Raw genomic sequence first — 25,369 nt, forward strand, 5'->3', positions numbered from 1 at the left:
TAAAGGATAAAAAGGGCTCAGTTTGGTTCAGTGATTAAGGACCCCTGGGTTCAATCCCTGGTATCAAAAAACAACAACAAAAACAAACCAATAAACTCCTAGGCTCATCTCAGATCCATTAAATCAAAACCATTCTTCCTGCAATTTTCTAGGTTTAGTAAGACATTTGAAATTTGGGGGAAAATAGGAAGGCTGAGGATCAGATTTAGATGGCTGGTGAAAAAAGAAATGGAAATCATCTCTCTCAATCCCTACACCCCTTCTCTGGCAAGGCTCAGGTCCAGGCAGGTTTATCAAGGTGAACCTAATGCTGAGATGCTCTGTGGCCAGTGGCAGCTTTCCTGACGAATGACAGAGAGCACAAAGTGCTATTAGGGGTGGAGGAACTGAGTTTTATAGTTTTACTGAAACAAACTGTTACCTGAGAAAATTTAGGGAAAAGGTTTTCAGGAAGTTAGACTTAGGAATATATTAATTTATCAGAGTAAAAAAGGCTATGCCACTTAGAAGGTAAACTTCACAACTCCCTGCTGGTTGAGGAGGCAAAACAGGTCTTTGAATTGGTCTCTGTACTTGGCTAGAGGAGGTAATGAGACTAAATGAGAAAGACATTAACTTCCCAGCTACCCCTCTTATTCTGGTTTCTATATCAGTTAGAGCTGGGGGTATAGCTCAGTGGTAGAATGCTTCCTACCATTCTGGGGTCCTGGAATTGGTTCTTAGTGTTAGAGGGGGGGAAAAAAAAAGGTAAAGATGATCTGATAAATCTGTATTTGGTTCTAACTTTGCTTTAATTGCAGAACACTTAGAAGTTCTATAACATGGTACTATGGGTTGAACTTTAGACACCCCCCAAAAAAGATATGTTAAAGCCCTAACCCTTGGTATCTAATACCGCTTTCTAAATAACCTCTAGAGAAATGGGGTCTTTACAAATGTAATCAAGTTGAAGATGTGTGGGTGGATCATAACCCAGTATGATTGGTGTCTTTTAAAGAAGAGACAGAAAGAGAGAATGCCAAGTGTTGATAAAGGCAGAGACCAGAGAAATGCAGCAGAAGGCCAGGGAATACCAAGCATCAACAAGCCACCACAAGGTAGGAAGAGACAGGGCAGATAGCCATTGTTTCAGAAGGCTCTGCTGATAACTGATGCATTGATTTTGGACTTCTAGCTCTCAGAACTATGAAATAAATTTCTGTTGTTCTAAGCCTCCCAGTTTGTTACAGCAATCCTAGGAAATTAATATGCACTTACCCCTAGCAATTTCCTTTTTTTTTTTTTTTTTAAATACTTTTAGTTGTAGTTGGACACAATAACTTTATTTTTATGTAGCGCTGAGGATCGAACGCAGGATCTTGCATGTGCCCAGCCCCAGCAATTTCCTTTTTAAAAAATAGTCACTTGTCTGGGCTGGGGATGTGGCTCAAGTGGTAGCACGCTCGCCTGGCATGCGTGCGGCCCGGGTCCGATCCTTAGCACCACATACAAACAAAGATGTTGTGTCCGCTGAAAACTAAAAAATAAATATTAAAAAATTCTCTCTCTCTCTCTTTAAAAAAAAAAAAAAAGTCACTTGTCATACCATTCATCTCACTTTTTCCTGAGGAAACAACATTATCATCTCCTTGGCTCTGGTCTGGCAGAGAAGGAACTTTTGCAGTAGTTCCAAGATCCTGGTTTTTCTGCTTTTCTTGATTCTGGAATTCAGTATCATCACTCATTTTTACCTCAGAATGATCCTGCTACAAATTTTAAAAGGAAATAAACAATTTCATATTTAAATAAAAAGTAACTGCTGTCTTCTAAAGATAGTTACATAATGAGGGGAAGGGGGTTGGTTAAAAGAGTAAAGCAGAATTAAAAAAAAAAAAGTTACTTTTTTTTTTTTTTTTAATATTTATTTATGGTGCTGGGGATTGAACCCAGGGCCTTATACATGCAAGGCAAGCACTTTCCCAACTGAGCTATATCCCCAGCCTTATTCATTCATTTATTTTTTAAAATATTTTTTTAGTTGTAGATGGATACCTTTATTTTATTTTTATGTGGTGCTGAGGATCAAACCCGTGCCCTCCACATGCAAGGTGCACACACTATCACTGAGCTACAACCCCAGCCCATCATTCATTTATTTTTATGTGGTGTTGAGAATTGAATCCAGTGCCTCACCCGTGCTAGGCAAATACTCTACCACTGAGCTACAACCACAGCCCCAAGAATAAGACTTCTGAGTGGTTGATTTGGTTTTGTGCCTTATCCAGTGTCATGAGAATGTTAATTTGGGAATAGGAATTAGGGACCACTGGAAAGAATGGTTCTCTTATAAATGATAAACTAATGTAAGAGACCGAGGTACTCTACTGACCAAGGGACTATGTGAAGCCAGAAAATAAGAAATTAGGACTGTGTCTGGTAAAAGTTACATTTGAATGAAAGTATAGCTGGGTGTGGTGGTACATGCTTGTGATTCCAACTACTTGGGAGCCTGAGACAAGATGATCCCAAGGTCAAGGTCAGTCTCAGAACTTTATCAAGGCCCTAAGCAACTTAGGGAGATCCTATATCAAAATAAAAAGGGCTGGGTTGAGGCTCAGTGGTATAGTACCCCTAAGTTCAATCTCCAGTACCAAATAAAAAAAAAAAAAGTAACTAAAACAGAGGGAAGCCCCTAGCTAGCCACATAATCACACTATTGAAAGATTAAGTATAGCGTGATCAGTGGGAGGGCAAGCTAGGAAAGAGAACTTTAAAACCATACTCCCATGTTGGTTTCTCTTTCCTTCTTATTTACAACACCTCATTTAAGTGGTCACTTAATGAATATTCATATTTATTCAACAAATACTTAATTTACATTTAATACTTTTTTTTTTTTAATATTTATTTTTTAGTTTTCGGCAGACACAACATCTTTGTTTGCATGTGGTGCTGAGGATCGAACCCGGGCCGCATGCATGCCAGGCAAGCGCGCTACCGCTTCAGCCCCAGCCCCAGCCCTATATTTAATACTTAGTAATTTCTTCCTAAATGCTAGGGGTTTGGGGTACAATGATGAGCAGCCCCGACACAGGTCTGTGTTTTTGAAGAGCTGTTGCAGTATATGGTGAATTTCCAACCACCTGACCTCATAAGGGAATTAAAAGGAAAGCTAAGAATGCCAATTTTGGCAAACATGGTGGCTTTTGTTCAATCTGCACACTTCTATTCACCTGAGAGTCAGGGTGCCCATGAACTGTCTTGCACCTCCTCGTTTTGGTGATATTGCCAATTGGCTCCCTGTTGGCTTGTTCATGACTGTTAATCTGTATCACAGTTTCATCCTTGGAGGATCCAGAAGTTTGACTTTCATCCTGAAAAGAGAAACATTAATTTACTATGTTCCATTTACAGTATAAACTGATTTACCCAAGGCTTGTATATCAAGTCTTTTTACCCACCTAAGGTCTTTATTCACAGATTCATTACTTAGGAATCTGATATCTAACTGAATTTTGACTTTTACCTTGCTCAAAATGGAATGGCCCAAGATGTTGAATTTGAAATAGATCATTTTAATTTTTGGTCTATCAAGTACTTAACCATTGAGTCACATCCCCAGCCCTATTTCATATTTTATTTAGAGACAGGGTCTCACTGAGTTGCTTAGCACCTCACTTTTGCTGAGGCTGGCTTTGAACTCAGGATCCTCCTGTCTTAGCCTCCTGAGCCACTGGGATTACAGGTGTGTGCCACCATGCTCAGGGATATAGAAACTTTTTTTTTTTTTAAAATATATTTTTAGTTGTAGATGGATACAGTACCTTAATTTTGTTTATGTATCTTTATGTGATGCTGAGGATCGAACCCTGTGGCAAGTGGTCTACCACTGAGTCACAGCTCCATACCACCAGATCTAGCAACTTTTTAAAGTTCTTTTTTATTTATTTTTTCTTGCAGTGCTGGGAATGGAACCCAGGGCCTTGTCCATGATAGTCAAAAGTTGAATCATTTGGCTACACCCCCAGCCCTTATACCTGAATTCAAAATAAATTCTTATGGCTGGGGCTATAGCTCAGTGGTAGAGTATTTGCTTAGCATGCATATGGCTCTATCCCCAGCACAACATGGACATGCATGGAAAAAGGAAATTAGAATACTGAAAGTTTTCAAATGTTTATAAATTGGAATATGGACTTGCAGAGATTGTAAAGACAGAGGAGAAAGTTCAATATTTAGTTCATGTTTATATTTACCTTCATTTCTAAATATATAATTAATTTTTTGTCTATCAGTAGTTGACCAAGGCTCCAATTAAAGCCTTGTAACATTTTCTTCAATTTCACTTTTCTTTTTTAAATTTCCTCCAATTTCAAGTTGAGAATCCTGGCCACTGATCTATTTAGGTGTCATGCCTTATCAAGTCTTCATTATAGGAATGAAGCAGCCATGACAACTCTCCCATCAGCAGTGTTTTATATGTTATATAAGTCATTTTCATAGCACCTAATTAATTTGCTTTTTGCAACACTCAATTTAGCAGCACACAAAGGAATTTGAGTTTTTCAAGAAAGGAGAACTGCTACATAAGCTGGGTCTTTCTGATTTTAAATTTAGTTCCCTCCCTACTTATCCCATGCTAACTTTCATAATATTTGGCAAGTAGTAATTAACTTTTGCGTTTGTATAGGGACACTTTATTTAACAATTTATATGCCTGCCTAAGACAGTTTTATCATTTTAACAAATAACTATGAAAAGATAGTCACAGGCACAATTGTCAAAAATGATCTCTAGTTAAAAAAAAAAAACAGCATGTTTTAAATCATCACTAATTACTATTAACTGCTCAGTAAGTAAACATAATTTAGTTAGGTGGTGGTGAAAAACATTACTTACCCGATTCTTCTTTTCTTTTCTTTCTTCATGTTTAAGATGGGCTTTTAAGGCTTTTAACAACTTGTCTGCCTGCAGAAAAAATCCTCATCATTAGGGCGAAAAGTCAAATGAGTAAGAAAGATGTGCTGAACATTTTTGTTCTTCCTTTTATATTCACTAAATATACTCTGATTAGGCTAGAAGACTAGAATTATGACCTGGATAAATTGGCCCCTACCCACAAGGATTTCATACCCTAGTGTCAAAGAAAACTGCAAATGCAATATAGAGAGATAAATGCCCCAAAGAACAAAAATGGGCTTAGCCATAAAAATCTGGAATGTCAGGGAAGACTTTAGCAGGTAACTGGACACACTGGTTTTAAGATCAAAATGTGCTGGTTCAGGCTGCTGAGATCAGGAGGCTAGAGAGAACTAGACATAGAAAAACTAATAGAGAAATAGCACGGGAAGGCAACAAGGTGGAGTTTCAAGAATTAAATTCAGCATGGGTGGAGCATACTCTTGGTGAGGATGGAGAGAAAGTTGGGAAAGGGCTTGATCTCTCTAGGCCTGCCTTTTAAGCCTCCTAAGCGTGTGAACTTTAGGGGGTTGGGATATAGGTCAGTAATAGAGCATTTGCCTAGCACATGCAAGGCCTTGGATTTATCTTCAGCACAAACAAAAACAAAAACAAGAGTATGAACTTTACCCTTGAGGCAAAGGGCAGTCTCTGAAGTGCTAGAAGCAAGGCAATGTTGAATCAGAGTCCCTTTAAAATTAAAAGCCCCTAAATGAGTTTTTTACTTCCCTTTTCTGGCGAAAGTTACTTTTTAAATCCTCATGCTGAGAATGGAAACTGAGAAACTGGCCCCAAAGTCTGGGAAGACACAAGCAAGGATTGGAAACTGGAATTGTGTGACTAGTACAACTTAGCTAAATCTACATATGTACATTTTCTGGCTTTCATTTCTATGAATCAAAACTGCTACTGTATGGCAGGCGAAGAAAGCTACCTTCCCAGTTTTGGTCAAATTACAATTAAATTCATTTTTCCTTTTTATGTTGTTTTCTCATGTGTGCAGATGACTGAATCCAGTCCCTTGCAACCACATCAGGCTCTGGCCTGGAGTGCTGGTAACACTGAGTGACCAATTTTGCATCATTCAGAATGATCACTTTGGCCACAAAATGTGCAGGATTCACTTGAAGGAGATAAGACTGAAGACAGGAAAACACAGCTAGGAGACTATTTTAGGAAAACAGGTGACTGTGGCCTGAACAGCAGGGCTAAATGGCAGTAGGGATACATGCAAAACACTTTTTTAAAATATATTTATTTTTTAGTTTTAGTTGGACACAATATCTTTATTGTATGTGTATGTGGTGCTGAGGATCGAACCCAGTGCTCACACAGGCTAGGCGAGCACTCTAGCACTGAGCCACAATCCTAGCCCTGCAAAACACTTAAGAAGTAAAATCAGGGCTGGGGCTGGGGCTCAACAGTAGAGCGCTGGGTTGGATCGTCAGCACCACATAAAAATAAATAAAATAAAGGTATTGTGTCCAACTAAAAAAAAAAAAAAAAGAAGAAGTAAAATCAGTGCAAACATGAGTCAAAGAATAGGCAAATTTTATTGTGCCCAGGTGGGGGTCCCTAAAATGGAAAATGCAAAAGATGCCAGTCTTGGAGAAGAGGATAGGCATAGTTATCTAGGGGAGAGGAAACCCCTAGCTTCTCTTCACTCTAGGAAATATTTCCTTTTTAAAATTTATTTTTTAGTTGTAGTTGGACACAATATCTTATTTATTGTTTTTTTTTGTGGTGCTGAGGATCAAACCCAGGGCCCCAAACGTGCTGGGCGAACTACCCCAGCCCCTTAAAAAAATTAAATAAATAAATTACATATATATTCTTCCCCACCCCAACCTCTTCCATATAACCTAAGCAGTTGAGATGTTGTGTCCACCTACAACTAAAAAAATATATATTTTTAGTTGTAGGTGGACACAACATCTTTATTTTTACATAGTGCTGAGGATTGAACCCAGTGCCTCACAGTGCTAGGTAAGCACCCTACCACTGAGCTACAACCCCAGCCCGTCCCTTGTTATTTTCTTTTTTTCAAATATTCTAGGCCACAGATTCACAATGCCTTTATTTCATTCATTTATTTTTATATGGTGCTGAGGATTGAACCCTGTGCCCCACTCGTGCTAGGCAAGCACCACTGAGCTACAATTCCAGCTCCCTTGTCTTTTCTGAAAGAAGAATACTAATCTGAGTGGATATTCCGGGCTTTGAAAGATCAAGTGTATTGACTGGATTCTTCCCCACCCCCAACCTCTTCCATATAACCTAAGCAGTTGAAGGCTAGAGATTTCCTTTTTAAGGTGGATCCAGACACTGGGCTGGGCTCTTTTTTCCTTTCCAGAAGTACTGGGGAGTGAACCCAGAGGTGCTTTACCAATGAGCTACACCTCCATCCCTTTTTATTTTTTGAGATAGGGTCTAGCTAAGTTGCCCAGGCTGGCCTTGAATTTGCCATTCTCCTGCCTCAGTCTCCCAAGTAGCTGAGATTATAGACCTCAGCCACACTGCCTATTTTTGTTTTTGCAGTACTGGGTACTGAACCCAGGGCCTCATGTATGCTAGGCAAGTGTACATCCTGACTCCTTTTTTATTTTGAAACAGGGTCTCATCAAATTGCCCAGGTTGATATTAATTTGCAATCCTCTGACAAAGCTTTCCAAATAACTGAAATTACAGCTGTGTACACCCATATCTGGCTTCCCATTCTTTTCACACCATTTAAAATCACCCATGTTTAAAAAAAAAAGACAGAGATCCTGAAATTTGGTTTGGGCTTTAGTGTACAGGAAAGTTTTTGCTTAGGGTATAAGCTACATCCTCCAACCCCCCACCCAAATACCAGAATACTGGGCTTTGAGACAGCAGCAGACACCATTCCAACAAGTAATAAAGTAGTATCTTTTTTAAAATTTTATTTTATTTAATTTTTTTAAGAGGAGAGAAAGAGAGAAAGAGAGAGAGAGAGAGAGAGAGAGAGAATTTTAATGTTTATTTTTCAGTTTTCGGCAGACACAACATCTTGTATGTGGTGCTGAGGATCGAACCCGGGCCGCACACATGCCAGGCGAGCGCGCTACCGCTTGAGCTACCTCCCCAGCCCATAAAGCAGTATCTTAATTTTCTCTGGGAAGGGGGTGATTGGCAGAGTTAAGGTATTTTTGCTTCTGTGATTCTAACCTTTCTTAACATACCATGAAAACCTCACCAAACATGCAACATTGATGAAGTTAGCTACATAAAGCAGAGTCAAGTGAGGATATCTAGGTTAAATGGTATAAGGTGATGCTCAAGAACTGTGCTGGAAGTAGAGATGTTAGTTTTCAGCATTTAGTCATGCTTTCCTTCAATAGCATTATTGTAATGGATGCTGTTCTATGCACTAGAGAGACTGGTGAACAAAACAGATAAGGTCTCTTAACATCCAGGAGATTACAGCAGTAAACTAGCATGCAAATGGCCTGTTAACCAAGTAAGCTAGAAATAAATGATAGGTTATCACGTCCTATAAGGCAAAATCAATATACTGGGTAACTGGGATAGCGTGGTGGTACAGCCTGAGTTAGGAAGGTCAGCAAAGTGGTAGTGAGCTGAGATGTGAATGAAGACGCAGCAAATAAAGCATTCTAAGTTGAACACTGGGGTGAGTTAGAGGGAAGGGAAATCAAAGAGGTGACCAGAGAGAATATTTTCTTTTTTTTTTCTTTTTTTTTTTTTTTAATATTTATTTTTCAGTTTTCGGTGGACACAACATCTTTGTTTGTATGTGGTGCTGAGGATCGAACCCGGGCTGCACGCATGCCAGGCAAGCGCACTACCGCTTGAGCCACATCCCCAGCCCCGAGAATATTTTCTTAATGTCATCTAATATATAGTCCATAATGAATTTCCTTATTGACAATTTTAGTTGTTTTCTTAAAAAAAAAAATCCCTTAAAATCAGGATGAAACCAAATTTCTTTCATTACATTTGGAAGATTTTGGATTTTATGTTAGATGTGAGAGAACTGAAAAATCACTAAGCAGAAAAAATAACATGTTCAGTTTCAAATACCACTCTGACTACAAAGAAGTGAGAGTAGAGGCAGAACCTAATAGGAAGAATGGGACCCTGGTTGTCAGACAAGAGTGCTGTGACCCAGGACTGTACACAAAGGTCAGATTTTAGGTGTAGTTGAGAGTGCTGAGAAGGATGGGTGGGTGTGTGCAATGAAGGGAGGAATCAAGGGTGGTCCAAGTGTGCCTGAGATGGGAAGGTCATCAGTTTTGGGAACTGATTGTGCTGTGGAAGATGCACTTACATATGTGAATTCACAACTCAGGGGAGAAATCCTCCAGGAAATGTAGATGCATTTGTTTCTAGATGAATTTAAAATTGTGGGAGAAGACCACCAAAAGAGAGAGAATCCTGGGGCACTCTATATTTAGGTATCTGACAGAGTAAAAAACAGCCCAGGAGACTATAAAAAATAAAGGAGAAAATTATAAAAACCAGCCTAGGAAAAAAAATTGGCTTGAGCAGAGGGGAGTGTTCTACCATGCTAAAATCTGTTGGTAGGCAGGTTGAGACCAGAAATGGACCAAGTTTTGTAGATGGTGGCTCTACTATGGTAAATTTCAGTAGAACAGAACAGAAAAATGGGGCAGTAGATGAGAGAAGGAGTTGGGGTTAAGGAAGGATTTTTCTTTTTTTTTTAAAGATGGGTGAAAAAAATTGATGGGTGATACTAAGAAAGATCTTATGTAGTATGGTATCGAGCCAGCAGAATTGGAAAAAGCAAAGCAGGAGGGAGTACTAATTATAGGAGTATAGTCCTAGAGGAGGCCAGAGGGCCCCTGAAAGCTTAAGTAGAAAGATTGCCCACAGGTATTAGTCTTTTACTAGAATGGGAAGGAGGGGAGCATAGGCAGTGTGTAAAGGTGCAGGCTGACTGGAGGGTTTGGTGCTGCAAAGATGAGTAATTCTTTGCTGACTGCATCCATTTCCCCAGGACCTAAGAGGAAAAATTACCAAGGGAAGAAAGGGAATCAATTTGAGGAGGGAAAATAGGAAATAATTCTCCTCAAAAGTGAGACTGTTTTCCAGTACTGCAGGGAAAAAAAAAAGTGAAAGTTAATGAGTACTACGAATGTACAGGAGGGGCTGAGGCTGTAGCTCAGTGGCAGAGTTTGCCTAGTACCTATGAGACACTGGGTTTGATCCTTAGCACTGCATAAAAATAAAATAAAGGCACCTAGTTCCCCTCTCTTTTTCCTGTCCATCTACAACTACAAAAACAAAAAACTATTTAAAAGAAAAAAAAAAAGAATGTACGGTTGGATCAAATGCCAATTTTTAGATTCACATAGGAATCACATAGGAGGACTGAGTTCAAAGCCAGCCTCAGCAATTTAGCAAGGCCCTAAGCAACTCTGTAAGACCCTGTCTCTAAATAAAATATAAAAAGGGTTGGGGATGTGGCTCAATGGTTAAGCACCCCTGGGTTCAATCCCCAGTACCAAAAAAAAAAAAAAAAAAAAGGAGAAAGATTTATAATTAAAAAAAAAATAAAGTTTAGAGTGGGGGCTGGGGTTGTGGCTCAGCGGTAGAGTGCTCGTCTAGCTTGTGTGAGGCCCTGGGTTCGATCCTCAGCACCACATTAAAAATATATAAAGTTCAATCAACTAAGTTTTTTCTCTAGTCAAGGTCAGCTGCATAAATAGAGGCAGATTAAGATTAAAGAGGCAGATTAAACAGCTGAGTTTAATTAGGCTTGGGTTTTGCCAGGTGAGTAGAGAGGTCTAAAGAAATAGAAAATAGTGCTCTTCTTCATAATTTAACTTTACAAGAGGGAAGAGAGAGCATAGTGAGAAAAGGACCATGGCCACAAATATTAGTAACCGACTCCTTTCTTTTGCTTTACCATTAAGCAAAGCATCTCAAAAGAGCGAGCCAATATTTTCTAAATTTATTTTTAATGACATTATACTGGTAGAATTTATTTAAATAATATTTTTTGGAGGGGGGCATCAGAGATTGAACCCAGGGGCACTTTACCATTGAGCCACATCCACATCCTTTTTTTTCTCTTAATCTTTTTTTGAGACAGGGTCTCATTAAGTTGCTGAGACTAGCTTTGAATTTGAAATCCTCCTGCCTCAGACCCCTGAGTCGTTGGGATTACAGACGTGCATCATCATGCCTGGCAAGTTTAATCAAATCTTAATTATTTCTAAAGCAATTTATTAATCTTTTTCTGCTATTTGTAATTTTAAAAGGCAATTGATTCAATGAGCTCTTGGGCAATATTTCAAACATGGTAAAAAGAATAGTATAATGAACCCCCATGTATCTGTTACTACTTTCCAAAATTATCAACATTTTGTTGTTATTATTTCACCTAGTTCCCCCTCTATTTTTTTCGGGAGCATTTTACAGGCTTCATAACATTTCACATGGAAATACTTGGGCTGGACCTGTTGGTGCAGGCCTGCAATCCTACTGGCTCTGAAGGCTGGGGCAAGAGGATCATAAATTCAAGTTCAAAGCCAGCCTCAGCAATTTAGTGGTTAATCGACCCTGGGTTCAATCCCTGGTACCAAAAAAGAAAGAAAGAAAAACACTTCACTTGGTATGTATTCTAAGAGATAGGTTTTTGTTTTGTTTTTTAAAAAGAAACATAACCATTGAACCATTATCATATTGATCAAAATAAATATGGTTATATAATTTAATACCTAGCCCAAATTCAGTTTTCCTTAAGGGTCTCAATTTCTTCTTACAGTTGATTATAATAAAGCTTTGAATGATCAGATTTGTCCAGGAAATAGGACATTCTAATAAATATTTATCAATAACTACAATGTGCCAGATATTGTGTGCTAGGCAAGCAATGGGATCTATGATAACAAGAAATAACCCTACTTCTAAAAAAACAGCAATTAATTGGCTATTCTAGATCAGGTGCCTCAAGAGACAATGATGGTAAAACTTTCAGAAAAAAATCTAGCTCTTTAGATATTCAATGATTAATGAGGCCTTAAATGTTAGCCAGAGCTCTAAACTCAGGTGAAAAGCCTCCTCAAAATTCTTTCCAACCAAACTATCTTCCAGTGTATTATTCTAGTACTGCCAAGAAGCAGTTGTAAAGAAGTTTTGAATAATTATCCAGCATCTCCTACATAAAATGTACTGCACTTAGTGCTATAAAGACTTCCAAGGTGGATAGATGAAACCACTGTTCAAGCAATTTATAAAAAAAAATACAATGCACAAATAACCAGATTGCAAGACGTAGCCCAGCAAATCTTCAAAAACAACACTTGAAAATAAACTGCTTTAAAAGTATTCCCATGATTGCTGGAGTAGGGAACTTGTAGCCAAGGAAATGAAGAATAGGGGACCAGGAGCCACATCAGGATAATATTTCCATTAAACTGTGAAAGGCAACTGAGAAGTATTTATGCAGATGAAGAAGAGAAAATGAAATATGAGGTCAAAGGGTCAAAATGAGAAATTACACAGATGGGCAAGGGTGCCAAGTGTTTAGGGATACAGCCTTGGATACAAATGATTCCAGAGGGATAGCAAAAAGCCTACTGGATTTAAGTTAAGGAATTAAGGCTTTATTCACCAAGTATTGAAGAGCAATTAAACGCTATAGCCCAGAAACTTTCCCAGAGACACTTCTTTAACACTCAGACATACCAAAGAGATACCTGGACCATGATTATTCTATTTAAACCATTTAAAAACATTTGTGATAACTGGTTTAGACATTCATCCAATTTTAATTGTTGGCATCTTACAGAACAAATCTCTGGAGTATTAGCATTATATGGGAAATCTCAAATTATAAAATTCCAGTCCCAAACTGAATCCCCATATTTTTTCCCCAAGCCTTGCAGACTCAGAATCAAAAACTTTATCGGTTTTGAAGAGAACACCACTGACAATAGTGATCAATTAAAGAAAGAGCATATAAGATCAGGGACTAACGATAAAATTTTATCCAAAAGAGGGCGTGGTATCGAATGCCTGTAATCACAGCTATCTGGAAGACTGAGGCAGGAGGATTACAAATTCGAGGCCAGCCTCAGGAATTTAGCGAGACCCTCAGCAACTTAGTGAAACCCTGTCTCAAAAAAAAAAAAAAAAAAAACATAAAAAGGAATGGGGACGTAGCTCAGTAATTAAGCTCCCCAGTGCCAAAATAAATAATTATTCACGAGAGTGGTCCTCTAAAAGTCATTCTTTCGGTCAGGTCCTCCAATAAATTATCAAAAGATTATGGGTACTACTGTAGAGTTTTACAGAAGCAGAGCTAATTATTTCTTCAACTGGCATTAAGACAACCTTGCACTTTCTGGGACTGTTTCATAATACCTGGGAAATATCAGAGTACTTTAAATAAAACCGAACCAATCCAAACCAGCCCTTTGGAGCAAAGGCCCACGTGAGTCCTCAAAAAAAGCAGCTTCGAATAATAAGTGACAACTATTGCTCCTTTTCCATTTTGCAGAGTTTTAACCACCGGGAACCAAATCTCATGCTCCAGGGAAAGGACTGGGCCTCATCCCGGGGGCACGAGTTTGGACCCTTTTGCGCCTTCTCTCTATCAGGCTCTAATTCCTACCCGCCCGCCCAACCGCCGGCACCGCAAGCCCCATACCCTCAGGTTAGCCCGGAGGCCCAGACGCTTGGCTAAGTTCTGCAGGTCACTGTACTTGAAGGAGTCCAGCTCCTCCGCAGAAGGGACGGTCATCGCGTTCTACAATCCAACTGGAGAAGCGCAGAGGGTCAGTCAGCTAACGTAAACTACACCGTTCAAAACTCTGGCGCCACTCTAGGCGTTGGCCCAGTAGACCTTTATAGTTCGTTTAAACGAAGAACGCTGCACTTCCATTGGTTGAAAATGCCTCGAAGGCGGGGTTTCTTACGCTGACCAATAGAAAAACTGATTTTCCACTGGCGCACGCTCCACCCTTCACCTCTCCAATACCGCGAAGGCGGAAGGCCCTAGGGGCTCGTCCAAGCTACAGGTGGGCTATGGAGCGCACCGCTCACAGGGTCTACTGAGGACGCGGGGGCGACGCTTGGAGCAGAGTTTGGTGCGAGATTGAAAGAGGAGACCGCAGCAGGAAGATGGCGGCTTGGCCGCGGCGGCATCGGTCTCGTTGTGCAGAAGTGTCCCGAGGTGATTTTTGTGACGGCGCTAAGGAGGTGATCGACGAATCCTCTTTTACCACCTCCATGGAGTGGGACACACAGGTGGTGGAGGGGTCCTCGCCGCTCGGTCCGACGAAATGTGGGGCGAAAGAACACCCAATCAGCCCGCTGCTGCCGTCGTGGCTGCAGCCCGAGAGATGCGCGGTGTTCCAGTGCGCGCAATGCCACTCTGTGCTGGCGGATTCAGTGCACCTCGCCTGGGACCTGTCGCGTTCCCTTGGGGCCGTGGTCTTCTCCAGTAAGTTGGAGGGCGGCTTCTGGAGAAGTCTGGGACGGGCTAGCAGAAAACTCGCTGGAAAGGAAACAGGATGTAGATTTGGAAAGAAATTTGCCCCTTGGGACGGAGGGTGGGGGTGGTTTTCGTGGTTTTGTTTTTTATCCCCCCGGTTTTAAATTTTTTTCCCGTCCCAGTCGCTGGGGCTGGAAAAGAGGGCTTCGCGCTTGCTAGTCAAACGCTCTAAAACCGAGCCAGGCCTCCTTTCTTGGTGTCCGCCCCCAGCGCTACTATGAGTCTGGCCAGGAGGGAGGTTTTCCTTTAAGGCCCTCACAAGTTCAAGTTGTGACCCGTGTTTTTCGTTTTAGGAGTCACAAATAACGTCATTTTGGAAGCACCCTTCCTGGTTGGCATTGAAGGTTCGCTTAAATGCAGGTGTGTACCGAGAATTACTGATGGTTTTCTAGAAACAAATTGTATACTGTCCGAGGAGTATACCATTTGTTCCGATAAAGTTTATTATGTTCATACAGTATAATCAAATGATAGAATGTTTCTTTTACTTGTTTGACACACCTGTAAGAACTTGTTGTATTATGAAACGAAGAAGATTTTTGTGTAGTTTTAAAAATCTTTCTGAGGTCCACATTCCTAGTGTTATATACAAATGAAGTGAGGCTAAAAAAAGATGTCTTTTTAAAAATATTTAATCTTAAGTGTTAGGTGGACACAATATCTTTATTTTACATTTATGTGGTGGTTGAGAATCTAACCCATGCTAGACGGGTACTCTACCACTGAGCCACAACCCCACCCCAAAAGGTGTGTTTTATAGTGGAAAATTTTGGTTTATAGTGAAAATAATTTATGAACTACAGTCCTTTAGGTTACCAAGACTTCAAGTTTGTATTTAACATGGAATTTGTAATAAATCATGGCAGGATTCAGTGATTTCAGAAATTGGGAGAGAAAAAAAAAAAAAAACAAGGTGATTATTAAGTACTTGAATGCTGTATGACTTACAAGTGACAATCAAGTACTCAGTGAATTTATTATTAAAATAAGGCTCCAAAAATTTGAATATTGGCCTTTGACAGAAAGACAATTCATTCTTTTTATTTCTTTTTATTTTTTAAAGTACTAGGGGTTGAACCCAGACTCTACCACTGAGCTACATCCCCAGCCCTTTTTATTTTTTGTTTTGGAACAGGGTCTAGCTAAGTTGTCCAGGCTGGCCTAGAATTTAGCTGGGATTACAGGGGTGGGCCACTCCACCTGGGATTACAGGGCTGAACCACTGCACCTGACTTCCAAAGGTTGCTTCTCTACCAAATTTTATTATTCTGTTACTGGTGGAAGATTTAATGTAACTAATTTCAGTAAGCATTATTGTATTACAGTCTTAGCACTTAAAAATAGCATTGTTATGCTGAATTTTTGTTATGCTCAACAGTAATATTTACTTTGTGGAATTCTGCTTATATTGGTTATAAGTAAAATATTTCTTTTTAAATTGTTTTTGCAAATTTAAACAGAAGTGAACAGTATAATGAACCCATGTATTACCAGTCACTAAATGAGGACAGTTAGCAAATCATGGCCAATCATGTTTTATCTATAATCATACCTACCCCTCCTTAATGTTTTTAAGTACATATCTGAAATTATATCATTCCATTCATAAATATTTTTGTAAGAATCTTTATAAGATAATAACACTTTTTGTTTTTAAAAGATATAACCTAATTCCCAGGAAAGTATATTACTAAACTACCCTTTTTTTTTTTTTTTTAGTTGTAGATGGACACAATATCCTTAATTAATTAATTTTTTTATATGGTGCTGAGTATCATACTGGTGCCTCATACATATAGGCAAGTGCTCTACCTAGCCTGTAAACTACTTTTTAAAATAAGCTAAAATAGGCATTCAGTAGTGTTTGTAGATTGACTCTTTTTTTTTTTTTTAAGAGAGAGAGAGAGAGAATTTTTAATATTTATTTTTTCAGCTTTTGGTGGACACAACATCTTTATTTTATGTGGTGTTGAGGATCGAACCCAGCGCCCCGCGCATGGCAGGCGAGCAAGTAAATGAGCATTTTCTCTTTAATCTTTTTAAAAAATTAGAGCTTTTTAAAAAATTAGTAGTTGGGTTCCTTATTATGGAGAAATTTTAAAATACTTCAAATACTGTAATAATTCCCATGTACCCATTACCCAGTTTCAGCATTTACCAATATTTTGACAATTTGGGCTGGGGAATATAGCTCAGTTGGTGGAGTGCTTGCCTTGCATGCACAAAGCCATGGGTTCAATCTCCAGTACCACACACACACACAATATATATATATATATATATATATATATATAGAGAGAGAGAGAGAGAGAGAGAGAGAGAGACAATTTTATTTTATCTGTATTCTTCATTTTTTATCTATCTTGGAGTATTTATTTATTTATTTATTTGATACTAGAGATTGAACACAGAGGTACTTTACCGTTAAGCTAAATCCTTAGTACTTTTTATTTATTTATTTTTATCTTGAGACAGGGTTTTACTAAGTTGCTGAACCTGGCATCCAACTTATGATCTTCTTTCTCAGTCTTCCCAGTGGCTGGGATTACAAGCGTATACCACCGGGCCCAATCTATGGAGTGTTTTAAAACAAATCGGAGAACTCATTAATATGTACAATTATAATGCACTCATTAAAATATGTGGAAAAAAAATCAGACAATTGATCAACTTTTATGGTGCTGGAGGTATAGTTCAGTGATAAGAGATATGTGAAAGGGAAATACAACCTGCAAAAAAAAAAAAAAGAATTTAAAATACAAAAATAAATTGAATGTTTCAGTGTTAATCTCATTAGTTAGCTTCCTCCCCTCCCCTCGATAAATTACCTATCTCAGAGTTATATATCCTTAATTGCTTTAATGGACGAATCCATGAAGGTTTCTGTAATTTAGAGTATAATTATATTAAAACCTGAGTTACCCTTTCTTGGATGTGACATTGTTTCAGTCTCATTCCTATTATAACATAAATTTCTCTTGTGTCTTAAGTGATAGAAATGCTTCCAGAGACTTATTTATTTTGATTTGTTCTGTGATTTTCTTTCTTACCTATTTTGTGTTTTCCCTCCTAGCACTTACAACCTTTTATTCTGTGGTTCCTGTGAAATTCCCATTGGTTTCCATCTATATTCCACCCATGCTGCTTTGGCTGCCTTGAGAGGTCACTTCTGCCTTTCCAGTGATAAAATGGTGTGGTAAGTAGATATAGATATTGTTTATCAAAAAATAAAGATTAAAAAAATATGTATTTATTTATTTTTGAGCATAAAACAGTAAAATATATTCAAGTGAATTTATTAAGCAGGGAAAGAGAAAACCCAATAGGGGTTGCCTTCAAATAAATTTTAAAAGATCTTTTGGAAAAGACAAAGTATTTGTACTCAAGAAGATGCTAAAGCCAAGCACTCTTACAAAAAAAAAAAATAGTAGTAGAACAAAAATATAATCTTATAACATTAAGATGATTTTAGATGTCTTCTAATCATACCATGTCTTCATAGTGGTACCATAGAATAATTCAGAAGCTATTCTTTCAATAAACAAAATTCAGGAAGGCAAGCTTTTGCCATAGATACCTTTTGGGTTTGTGCCCTTGCCCATCTCCCTCCCATAGGGTGGGACCTTGTCATCATATTTGTCTCATGCAAGACACCACTCACATGTATAGGATTTTTTACCTGACCCAAATAAACCATATTTTCTACTCTAGGAATTTGAAATATGGGCACTTGTCACTTGTAGATGGTGCTGAAGTTGAAAAGCGAAAGCTCTTAAGTTGTGATAGGTTTTTCAACATTATACATGTAGATGCAGAGAAATCTGCTGAAAAAGAATAATGAAACAGATGCACGAAGAAAAGTAAAAGTAGCGATCACAGGGTCTCCTAGGACTTGAAAAAGTACCTATTTGCTGTTATTTCTCATAAATTACATTAGGTATTTCTTTATCTTAGTAAATTGAACCTTTTAATTTAGCTTTTTTGTTTATTACAAGAAACTGAAATATACATCAAAGTCTTTTCTTAACCACTAAGCAACAACAACTACTGATAGCCTGGTTTCTGCCAGGCATTATACTTACCTAATTGAGTTCTTATTATAAGAAAACTAGGACTCAGAGAGGTGGAGGAGCTGAGGTGTGAATCCATGAATTCAAAACTCATTTTCCCTTCATAAAACATAAAAGCTTCTGTTTTTTTCATTTCCATTTAATGTGCTTAGATATGTATTGTTTAATTTTGTTTCCATGGTATTGGCGTTTGAATCCAGGGCCTTGTACATGATAGGCAAGTGCTCTACCACTGAGGTACATATCCAGCCCCTTTTATTTTTTATTCATGAGACAGGGTCTTGTTATCTTGCCAATCCTTGTGTGAAACCTGGAATCCTCCTGCTTCAGCCTCCTGAATGGCTGGTGCCACTGAGCTTATTTTTTTTTTTTTTTAAGAGAGAGAGAGGTAGAGAGAGAGAATTTTAATATTTATTTTTTAGTTATCGGCGGGCACAACATCTTTGTTTGTATGTGGTGATGAGGATCGAACCCGGGCCGCACGCATGCCAGGCGAGCGCGCCACCGCTTGAGCCACATCCCCAGCCCCCACTGAGCTTATTTTCAGATTGGTGTTTCTAACTCATTTTGTTTGATAAAACAATAAAATTTATAGGTAAAACTCACTTGTTACTATGAAACTGTTTCACGTGCATTAGGTATATACCATTTGTTCTTCATTGCAGATTTCTAACAGGATGTATACTTGAGATGGAATTATATTTTACTATGAATTCCTCATTTTTTAAACAATCTATTTAAAATTAAGTTTTTTTATTGTTGTTGTTTTGGATACCAGAGATTGAACTCAGGGCCACTTGACCACTGAGCCACATCCCCAGTGTTATTTTGTATTTTATTTAGAGACAGGGTTTCACTTAGTTGCTTAGCACCTCCCTTTTGCTGAGGCTGGCTTTGAACTCGCAATCCTCCTGTCTCAGCCTCCCCAACCACCGGGTTATTGGCATGCACCAGTGCACCTGGCAAAATTAAGTGTTTTTTTTTTTTGTTTTTGTTTTTGTTTTTTGTTTTAGATGGACATGTACCTTTATTTTATTTATTTACTTATTTTATTTTATTTTTTAAAGAGAGAGAGAGAGAGAGAATTTTTTAATATTTATTTTTTAGTTTTTGGAGGACACAACATCTTTGTTTGTATGTGGTGCTGAGGATCCAACCCAGGCCGCACGCATGCCAGGCGAGTGCGCTACCGTTTGAGCCACATCCCCAGCCCTTTATTTACTTATTTTAAATTAATTTTTTATTTATATATAACAGCAGAATCCATTACAATTCTTATTACACATATAGAGAATTTTTCATATCTTTGGTTGTATATCAAGTATATTCACACCAATTCATATCTTCATACATGTACTTTGGATAATAATGTTCATCACATTCCACTATCATTTCTAACCCCATGCCCCCTCCCTTGCCTTCCCATCACTCTGCACTATATAGAGTTCATCTATTTATTTATTTATTTTTATGTGGTGCTAAGAATTGAACCCAGTGCCTCACACATACTAATCAAGAACTCTACACTGAGCTCAACCTCAGTCCTAAAATTAAGTTTAATGAGGAAAAAAAAGTATCTCAATATGTGCTGTAAGTAACTGTAAATCACTTTTAGAAACAGACGTAAGTAGATGTTCCAGAAGAGCGATAATTTCAGTTTTTGCTAGAGAAATAAGCTTTTAGTAACAAAGTTTTTAGTATAAATTTAAAAGTCTTATGGGATTTTTTGAGTATTTAGTCTTTAAGATGAAGAGTTGACTAAATAGAAATTAGGAAAGTATGGTTAGCAGGAATCTTTGAAGATAATGAATCTATGTCTGTGTATCCCATCCAAATGAATTTGGTTGCTAGTATCAAAAATTCTGACTTAACAGTGGTTTTAAAAAGAAAGGTGAGGGCCAGGTGTGGTGGCACATGTCTGCAGTTCCAGCAGCTTGGGAGGCTGAGACAGGAGGCTCACAAGTTCAAAGCCAGCCTCAATAAAAGTGAGGTGCTAAGCAACTGTGAAATCCTGTATCTAAATAAAATACAAAATAGGGCTAGGGAATGTGGCTTAGTGGTTGAGTGCCCCTGAGTTCAATCTCCAGTACCAAATAGGAAAAAAAAAAAAAAAAAGGTGAGGCTATTGGCTACCCCAGGAGCCTTCTGATGGCTCAACCATGATTAGGGATCTGGGTCAGCATTTCTGTGCTTCTCTTGGCTTTTTCCTCTTGAGTACAGCATGAATATATATTAATGGTAGCATCTTCAACAGGAAGGAAGAGTGTTTGGGGCATAAGGAAACACAAAGGAACTTATTTTATGGGCAGAAATTTTCTTATTCTCATTAGCTAGAACTAAGCTATATGATCATCTTATTGGGAAAGCAAATGTGTCAACAGATTTGTCACAGTTAGCTTAGAACACTTTTGATTCAACTCCTAGGCTGAACATATGAGAAAATCTGGGTTGTTAATAAGAAAAAAGTGAGGGGCTGGGGTTGTACTCAGTGGTTGAGCACTTGCCTCACACGCATGAGGCACTGGGTTCGATCCTCAGCACCACATTAAAAAAATAAATAAAACAAAGATATTGTGTCCATCTACAACTAAAAAAAAAAAAAAGAAAGAAAAGAAAAAAGGAATGGCTACTGGCTAAGCAACCAACACTATTTGCTACAATTCGATTACTTTTCCTTTGAAATATGTATGCTATAGGATCTACTTGTGTGCATCATGATTTTCATATGATCCAGTTTTTTTTTTAATACCTTTATTTAATTAATTTATTTTTATATGGTGCTGAGGATCGAACCCAAAGGCTCGCATGTGTTATGTGAGCACTCTGCTGCTGAGCTACAACCCCAACCCCTGATCCTGTTTTTTGTTTTCAATTTGTACTGGGATAATTTGTCCCTGGGAAAAGGTAGGATGACAGAGTCTCTCTGATTTGTTTGTTGAGAAATTGTTTTTCCAACAGAATACATCACAAATCTTGAAATGGAATTTAGTAAGAAGGCAGGCTTTGCTTGACAGATTGTGTTTCAGAAGGCAAGTATGGTTCATTGATAATCTTAACTGTGGTATGGTACTAATATTTTCTCTCTCTATTTTCCATCTAGCTATCTCTTAAAAACAAGAGCTATAGTAAGTGCATCTGAGATGGATATTCACAATGTACCTCTACCAGAAAAGATTTTAGAGGTAAAATTCATAATGGTTGTGTGGTTCCTTTAATTATAGATAATTCTTTTTTTTTTTTTTTTAATTTTTTATTGTTGGTTGTTCAAAACATTACATAGTTCTTGATATATCATATTTCACACTTTGATTCAAGTGGGTTATGAACTCCCATTTTTACCCCATATACAGATTGCAGAATCACATCAGTTACACATCCATTGATTTACATATTGCCATACTAGTGTCTGTTGTGTTCTGCTGCCTTTCCTATCCTCTACTATCCCCCCTCCCCTCCCCTCCCCTCTTCTCTCTCTACCCCCTCTACTGTCATTCATTTCTCCCCCTTGTATTATTTTTCCCTTTCCCCTCACTTCCTCTTGTATGTACTTTTGTATAACCCTGAGGGTCTCCTTCCATTTCCATGCAATTTCCCTTCTCTCTCCCTTTCCCTCCCACCTCTCATCCCTGTTTAATGTTAATCTTCTTCTCATGCTCTTCGTCCCTACTCTGTTCTTAGTTACTCTCCTTATATCAAAGAAGACATTTGGCATTTGTTTTTTAGGGATTGGCTAGCTTCACTTAGCATAATCTGCTCTAATGCCATCCATTTCCCTGCAAATTCTATGATTTTGTCATTTTTTAATGCGATAATTCTTGATAATTCCTACCAATGAACTTTGGTATGATAAAATGGTATGATACTCTAATCCTCTATGTAAGGTTTGGTGGTGTTTTTTGAATTTGAAACACAAAGCAAGATTTTTTTTTTTTTAATATTTTTTAGTTGTAGATGGACACAATATCTTTATTTCTTTTTATGTGGTGCTGAGGATTAAACCCAGTACCTCACACGTGCAAGGCAGGCACTCTACCACTGAGCTACAGCCCCAACCTGAAAGCAAAATATTAAAGCCATATTATAAGGTCCATTTTGGGGGAGTGCTCAAATATTATAATCCTATAATTCTCCTTTTATGCTGGAAATGGACCATGTTCATCTTGTATAGACTATCCTCTTTGAAAGCGCCTTATGTTTATATGTCTCAAAGAGTGGTAAAAAATTATTATTTTTATTACTTTTTTTAACATTTATTTTTTAGCTTTAGGTGGACATAATATCTTTATTTTATTTTTATGTGGTACTGAGGATCAAACCCAGTGCCTCACGCATGTTAGGCGCACTACTACTTGAGCCATATCCCCAGCCCTGAGTGGTAAAATATTATTAAGCTATTTGTTTGTTTGGTGTTGGAGACCAAACCCAGGGTCTTGTGTTCATTGTGTCACTGAGCTATATCCCCAGCCTAAGAATTCTTATTTAAATGGGTTTTATGGAGGAGTTGATAACTTACGTTGAAGAAAGCAAAGTTTTGGTAACTTGATGGCTCATTCTTAGTGAAATTTTGGTTATAACTACCCTTAGAAAATCAACCTAAGAATTTACTATTGGTTTATTTTTAGTAGTATATAATAGTTTGTTCTTTGCAAATTACACATTTAGTGACCAATGGCATTTATTTTTCAAAGTTTAATATTTGGAATAATGGTGGACAGGAGAACAGTGATTTCCCCCCACCCACCAAAACTAAGTTCTAAGCTCATGGATCATGTTTTAAGGCAGGGGATTGCAAGCTTTTTCTATAAAGGGTTAGCTAGCTGATAATTATTATAAGACCATGGAGGCTTAGTTTATATCACTGTCATTCTATTGTAAACACACCCATATAGCTGGGCAGAGTGGTGTGCACCTACTACTACCACTATTACTATTATTACTATTACTACCACCTACTCTGGCTACTTAAGAAGCTGAGGCAGGAGCATCATAAGTTTGAGGCCAGCCTGGGCAACTTAGTGAGACCCTGTCTCTAAATAAATAAAAAGGCCTGGGGGTATTAGCGGTAGAGTTCCGCTGGGTTCAATCCCTAGTACTGAAAAAGAAAAAGTTATGGGTGATGATTGCAGAATTTGGCAATGTGAGAAACTTTGCCACAAAATAACATGAGAAACAATGTGAGACATTTTGGAAAATGTCTCAAAATAAAAAGGGCTGGGGATGTAGCTCAGTGGTAAAGCACCCTGAGTGCCAAAAAGTCCCCAGTACCAAAAAAGAAAAGAAAAGAAAGCATCTTAAGTCTGTGGAAATTTTCCTCCAGGCATGCAGAAAATGGAGAAACAAGTATGTGAAAAAACCATGAGCCATAACAGACTCTCCCATCCTCCAGCTTTGAGGGGAGAAGCTCCATCTGAGCAGATGTAGCCAAGAACATGGGGATCCTTTACCCCCACCCCCAATTGAAGGCTACGGTATCCTCCCAGTAGGAATGGGCCAATGGCATTTGTCAACTACCTCCCCTCCCCAATGTTACAGAAGCTGTATTCTAAAAGAATGTCATTTGTTGCATAATAGATTTACTGTAGGCACAGTAGGCCAGGAATATTGGAAACTCAATTACTATTGCACAGATTGCTTGTGAAGCAGAAAGTTCATGCTGAGAAACTAAAGCTGAGATGATCAGAAGCTAGCTCCCATGCCTAGTACCCTGTTGTAAAGCAAGGGTGTCATTCTAATACACTATCCCCACCCTTCAATTTGGAAGCAGCGGCACAAGGATTTTGCTCAGGGTGAAAGGCAGAGTGTGAAAACAGAATTCTGAAGCTATTCCCAAAGGAAATACTTATAACACTTAGGAGTTCAAGACTAAGGGTGCTGTTTAAAACAACGGAGATTTTGGAGAGAGAAAGCAACTAAGAGGAAGCTGATAGTTCCATGAGAGAAACAAATTAAACCACAGACTAGATTTACCAAGAATGGCTGTTAAAGACTATCTGGAAAGGAGTCTGAATTATTTTTATTTACCACTAAGCTACATCTGCAGCCCTGTTTTTTTTTTATAGTTGTGTATGGACCTTTATTTTATTTATTTATATATGGTGCTAAGAATTGAATCCAGTGCCTCACACATACTAGTCAAGCACTCTACCACTGAGCCACAACCTCAGCCTCCTGTTTATTTTTTAGACGGGGTCTTAGTCTTGCTCATTTGCTGAAGCTGGCCTCAAGTTTCTAATCCCCCAGCCTCTACTTCCTTAGTTGCTGGGATTATAGGCCTGTCATCAAGTGCAGCAGGTTTAATTGAAAAAGATTATGGGATAATTTTTGCCTCTGGGCACTGTTATAACAATGGAGCAGTTTAGCCAGCAGTAACTAGAGACTGATTGACAGCTGGTTATGATACCAGTAGAGGCAAATAACTGAACACAGGGATTCGTGCAAAAATCACTAAATTCCCAGGGTGACTGCACATTGCTGAAGGCTTTGTGTTATGAGGAGTGAGGGACATCAGATGTTCATAACTGGGGTTGGAGGATGGGAGGAGAAGGCATCACTATGATAGTCCAGCTATTTAAACAAACAAGAAGAAATCTGGTATCCAGATTTGCTACAATATATTACCTAAAATGTTCATTTTTTATTTTAAAAGTTATGAAACATACAAAGAAATAAAATGTGGCCCAAATACAGGTTAAAAAGTAGGCATTAGAAACTGCTTTTGAAAAGATGGAGATGTGGGCTGGGGTTGTGACTCAGAGGTAGAGCGCTCACCTAGCATGTGTGAGGCACTGGGTTTAATCATCAGCACCACAAATAAAATAAAGATATTGTGTCCACCTATAATTAAAAAAAAAAAAAG

At 38.3% G+C, this 25,369-nt stretch overlaps 2 protein-coding genes across 12 annotated transcripts in view; one reads left to right on the plus strand and one right to left on the minus strand.

Moving 5' to 3' along the window:
* Nusap1 (nucleolar and spindle associated protein 1) overlaps positions 1–13,735 on the minus strand; it is a 30,355-nt gene extending 16,620 nt beyond the window's left edge. For all 11 annotated transcript variants that reach the window (XM_048793238.1, XM_048793236.1, XM_048793235.1 and 8 more), the window contains exons 1-4: positions 13,598–13,735; positions 4,879–4,947; positions 3,213–3,353; positions 1,586–1,745 (exon numbers count right to left, since the gene is read on the minus strand). In XM_048793238.1, coding sequence (XP_048649195.1) covers positions 1,586–1,745; positions 3,213–3,353; positions 4,879–4,947; positions 13,598–13,690 — 463 coding nt within the window. In that variant the 5' untranslated portion in view covers positions 13,691–13,735. The remainder of the gene's footprint in view (positions 1–1,585; positions 1,746–3,212; positions 3,354–4,878; positions 4,948–13,597) is intronic.
* A 144-nt stretch (positions 13,736–13,879) lies between these two features.
* The window catches only part of Oip5 (Opa interacting protein 5), a 15,402-nt gene continuing 3,912 nt past the window's right edge, over positions 13,880–25,369 (plus strand). The window contains exons 1-4 of the mRNA XM_015480803.2: positions 13,880–14,392; positions 14,737–14,803; positions 17,517–17,639; positions 21,614–21,695. Coding sequence (XP_015336289.1) covers positions 14,071–14,392; positions 14,737–14,803; positions 17,517–17,639; positions 21,614–21,695 — 594 coding nt within the window. The 5' untranslated portion in view covers positions 13,880–14,070. The remainder of the gene's footprint in view (positions 14,393–14,736; positions 14,804–17,516; positions 17,640–21,613; positions 21,696–25,369) is intronic.

This window comes from Marmota marmota, unplaced genomic scaffold, assembly GCF_001458135.2.
Source record: "Marmota marmota marmota unplaced genomic scaffold, marMar, whole genome shotgun sequence".
Lineage (NCBI taxonomy): Eukaryota > Metazoa > Chordata > Mammalia > Rodentia > Sciuridae > Marmota > Marmota marmota.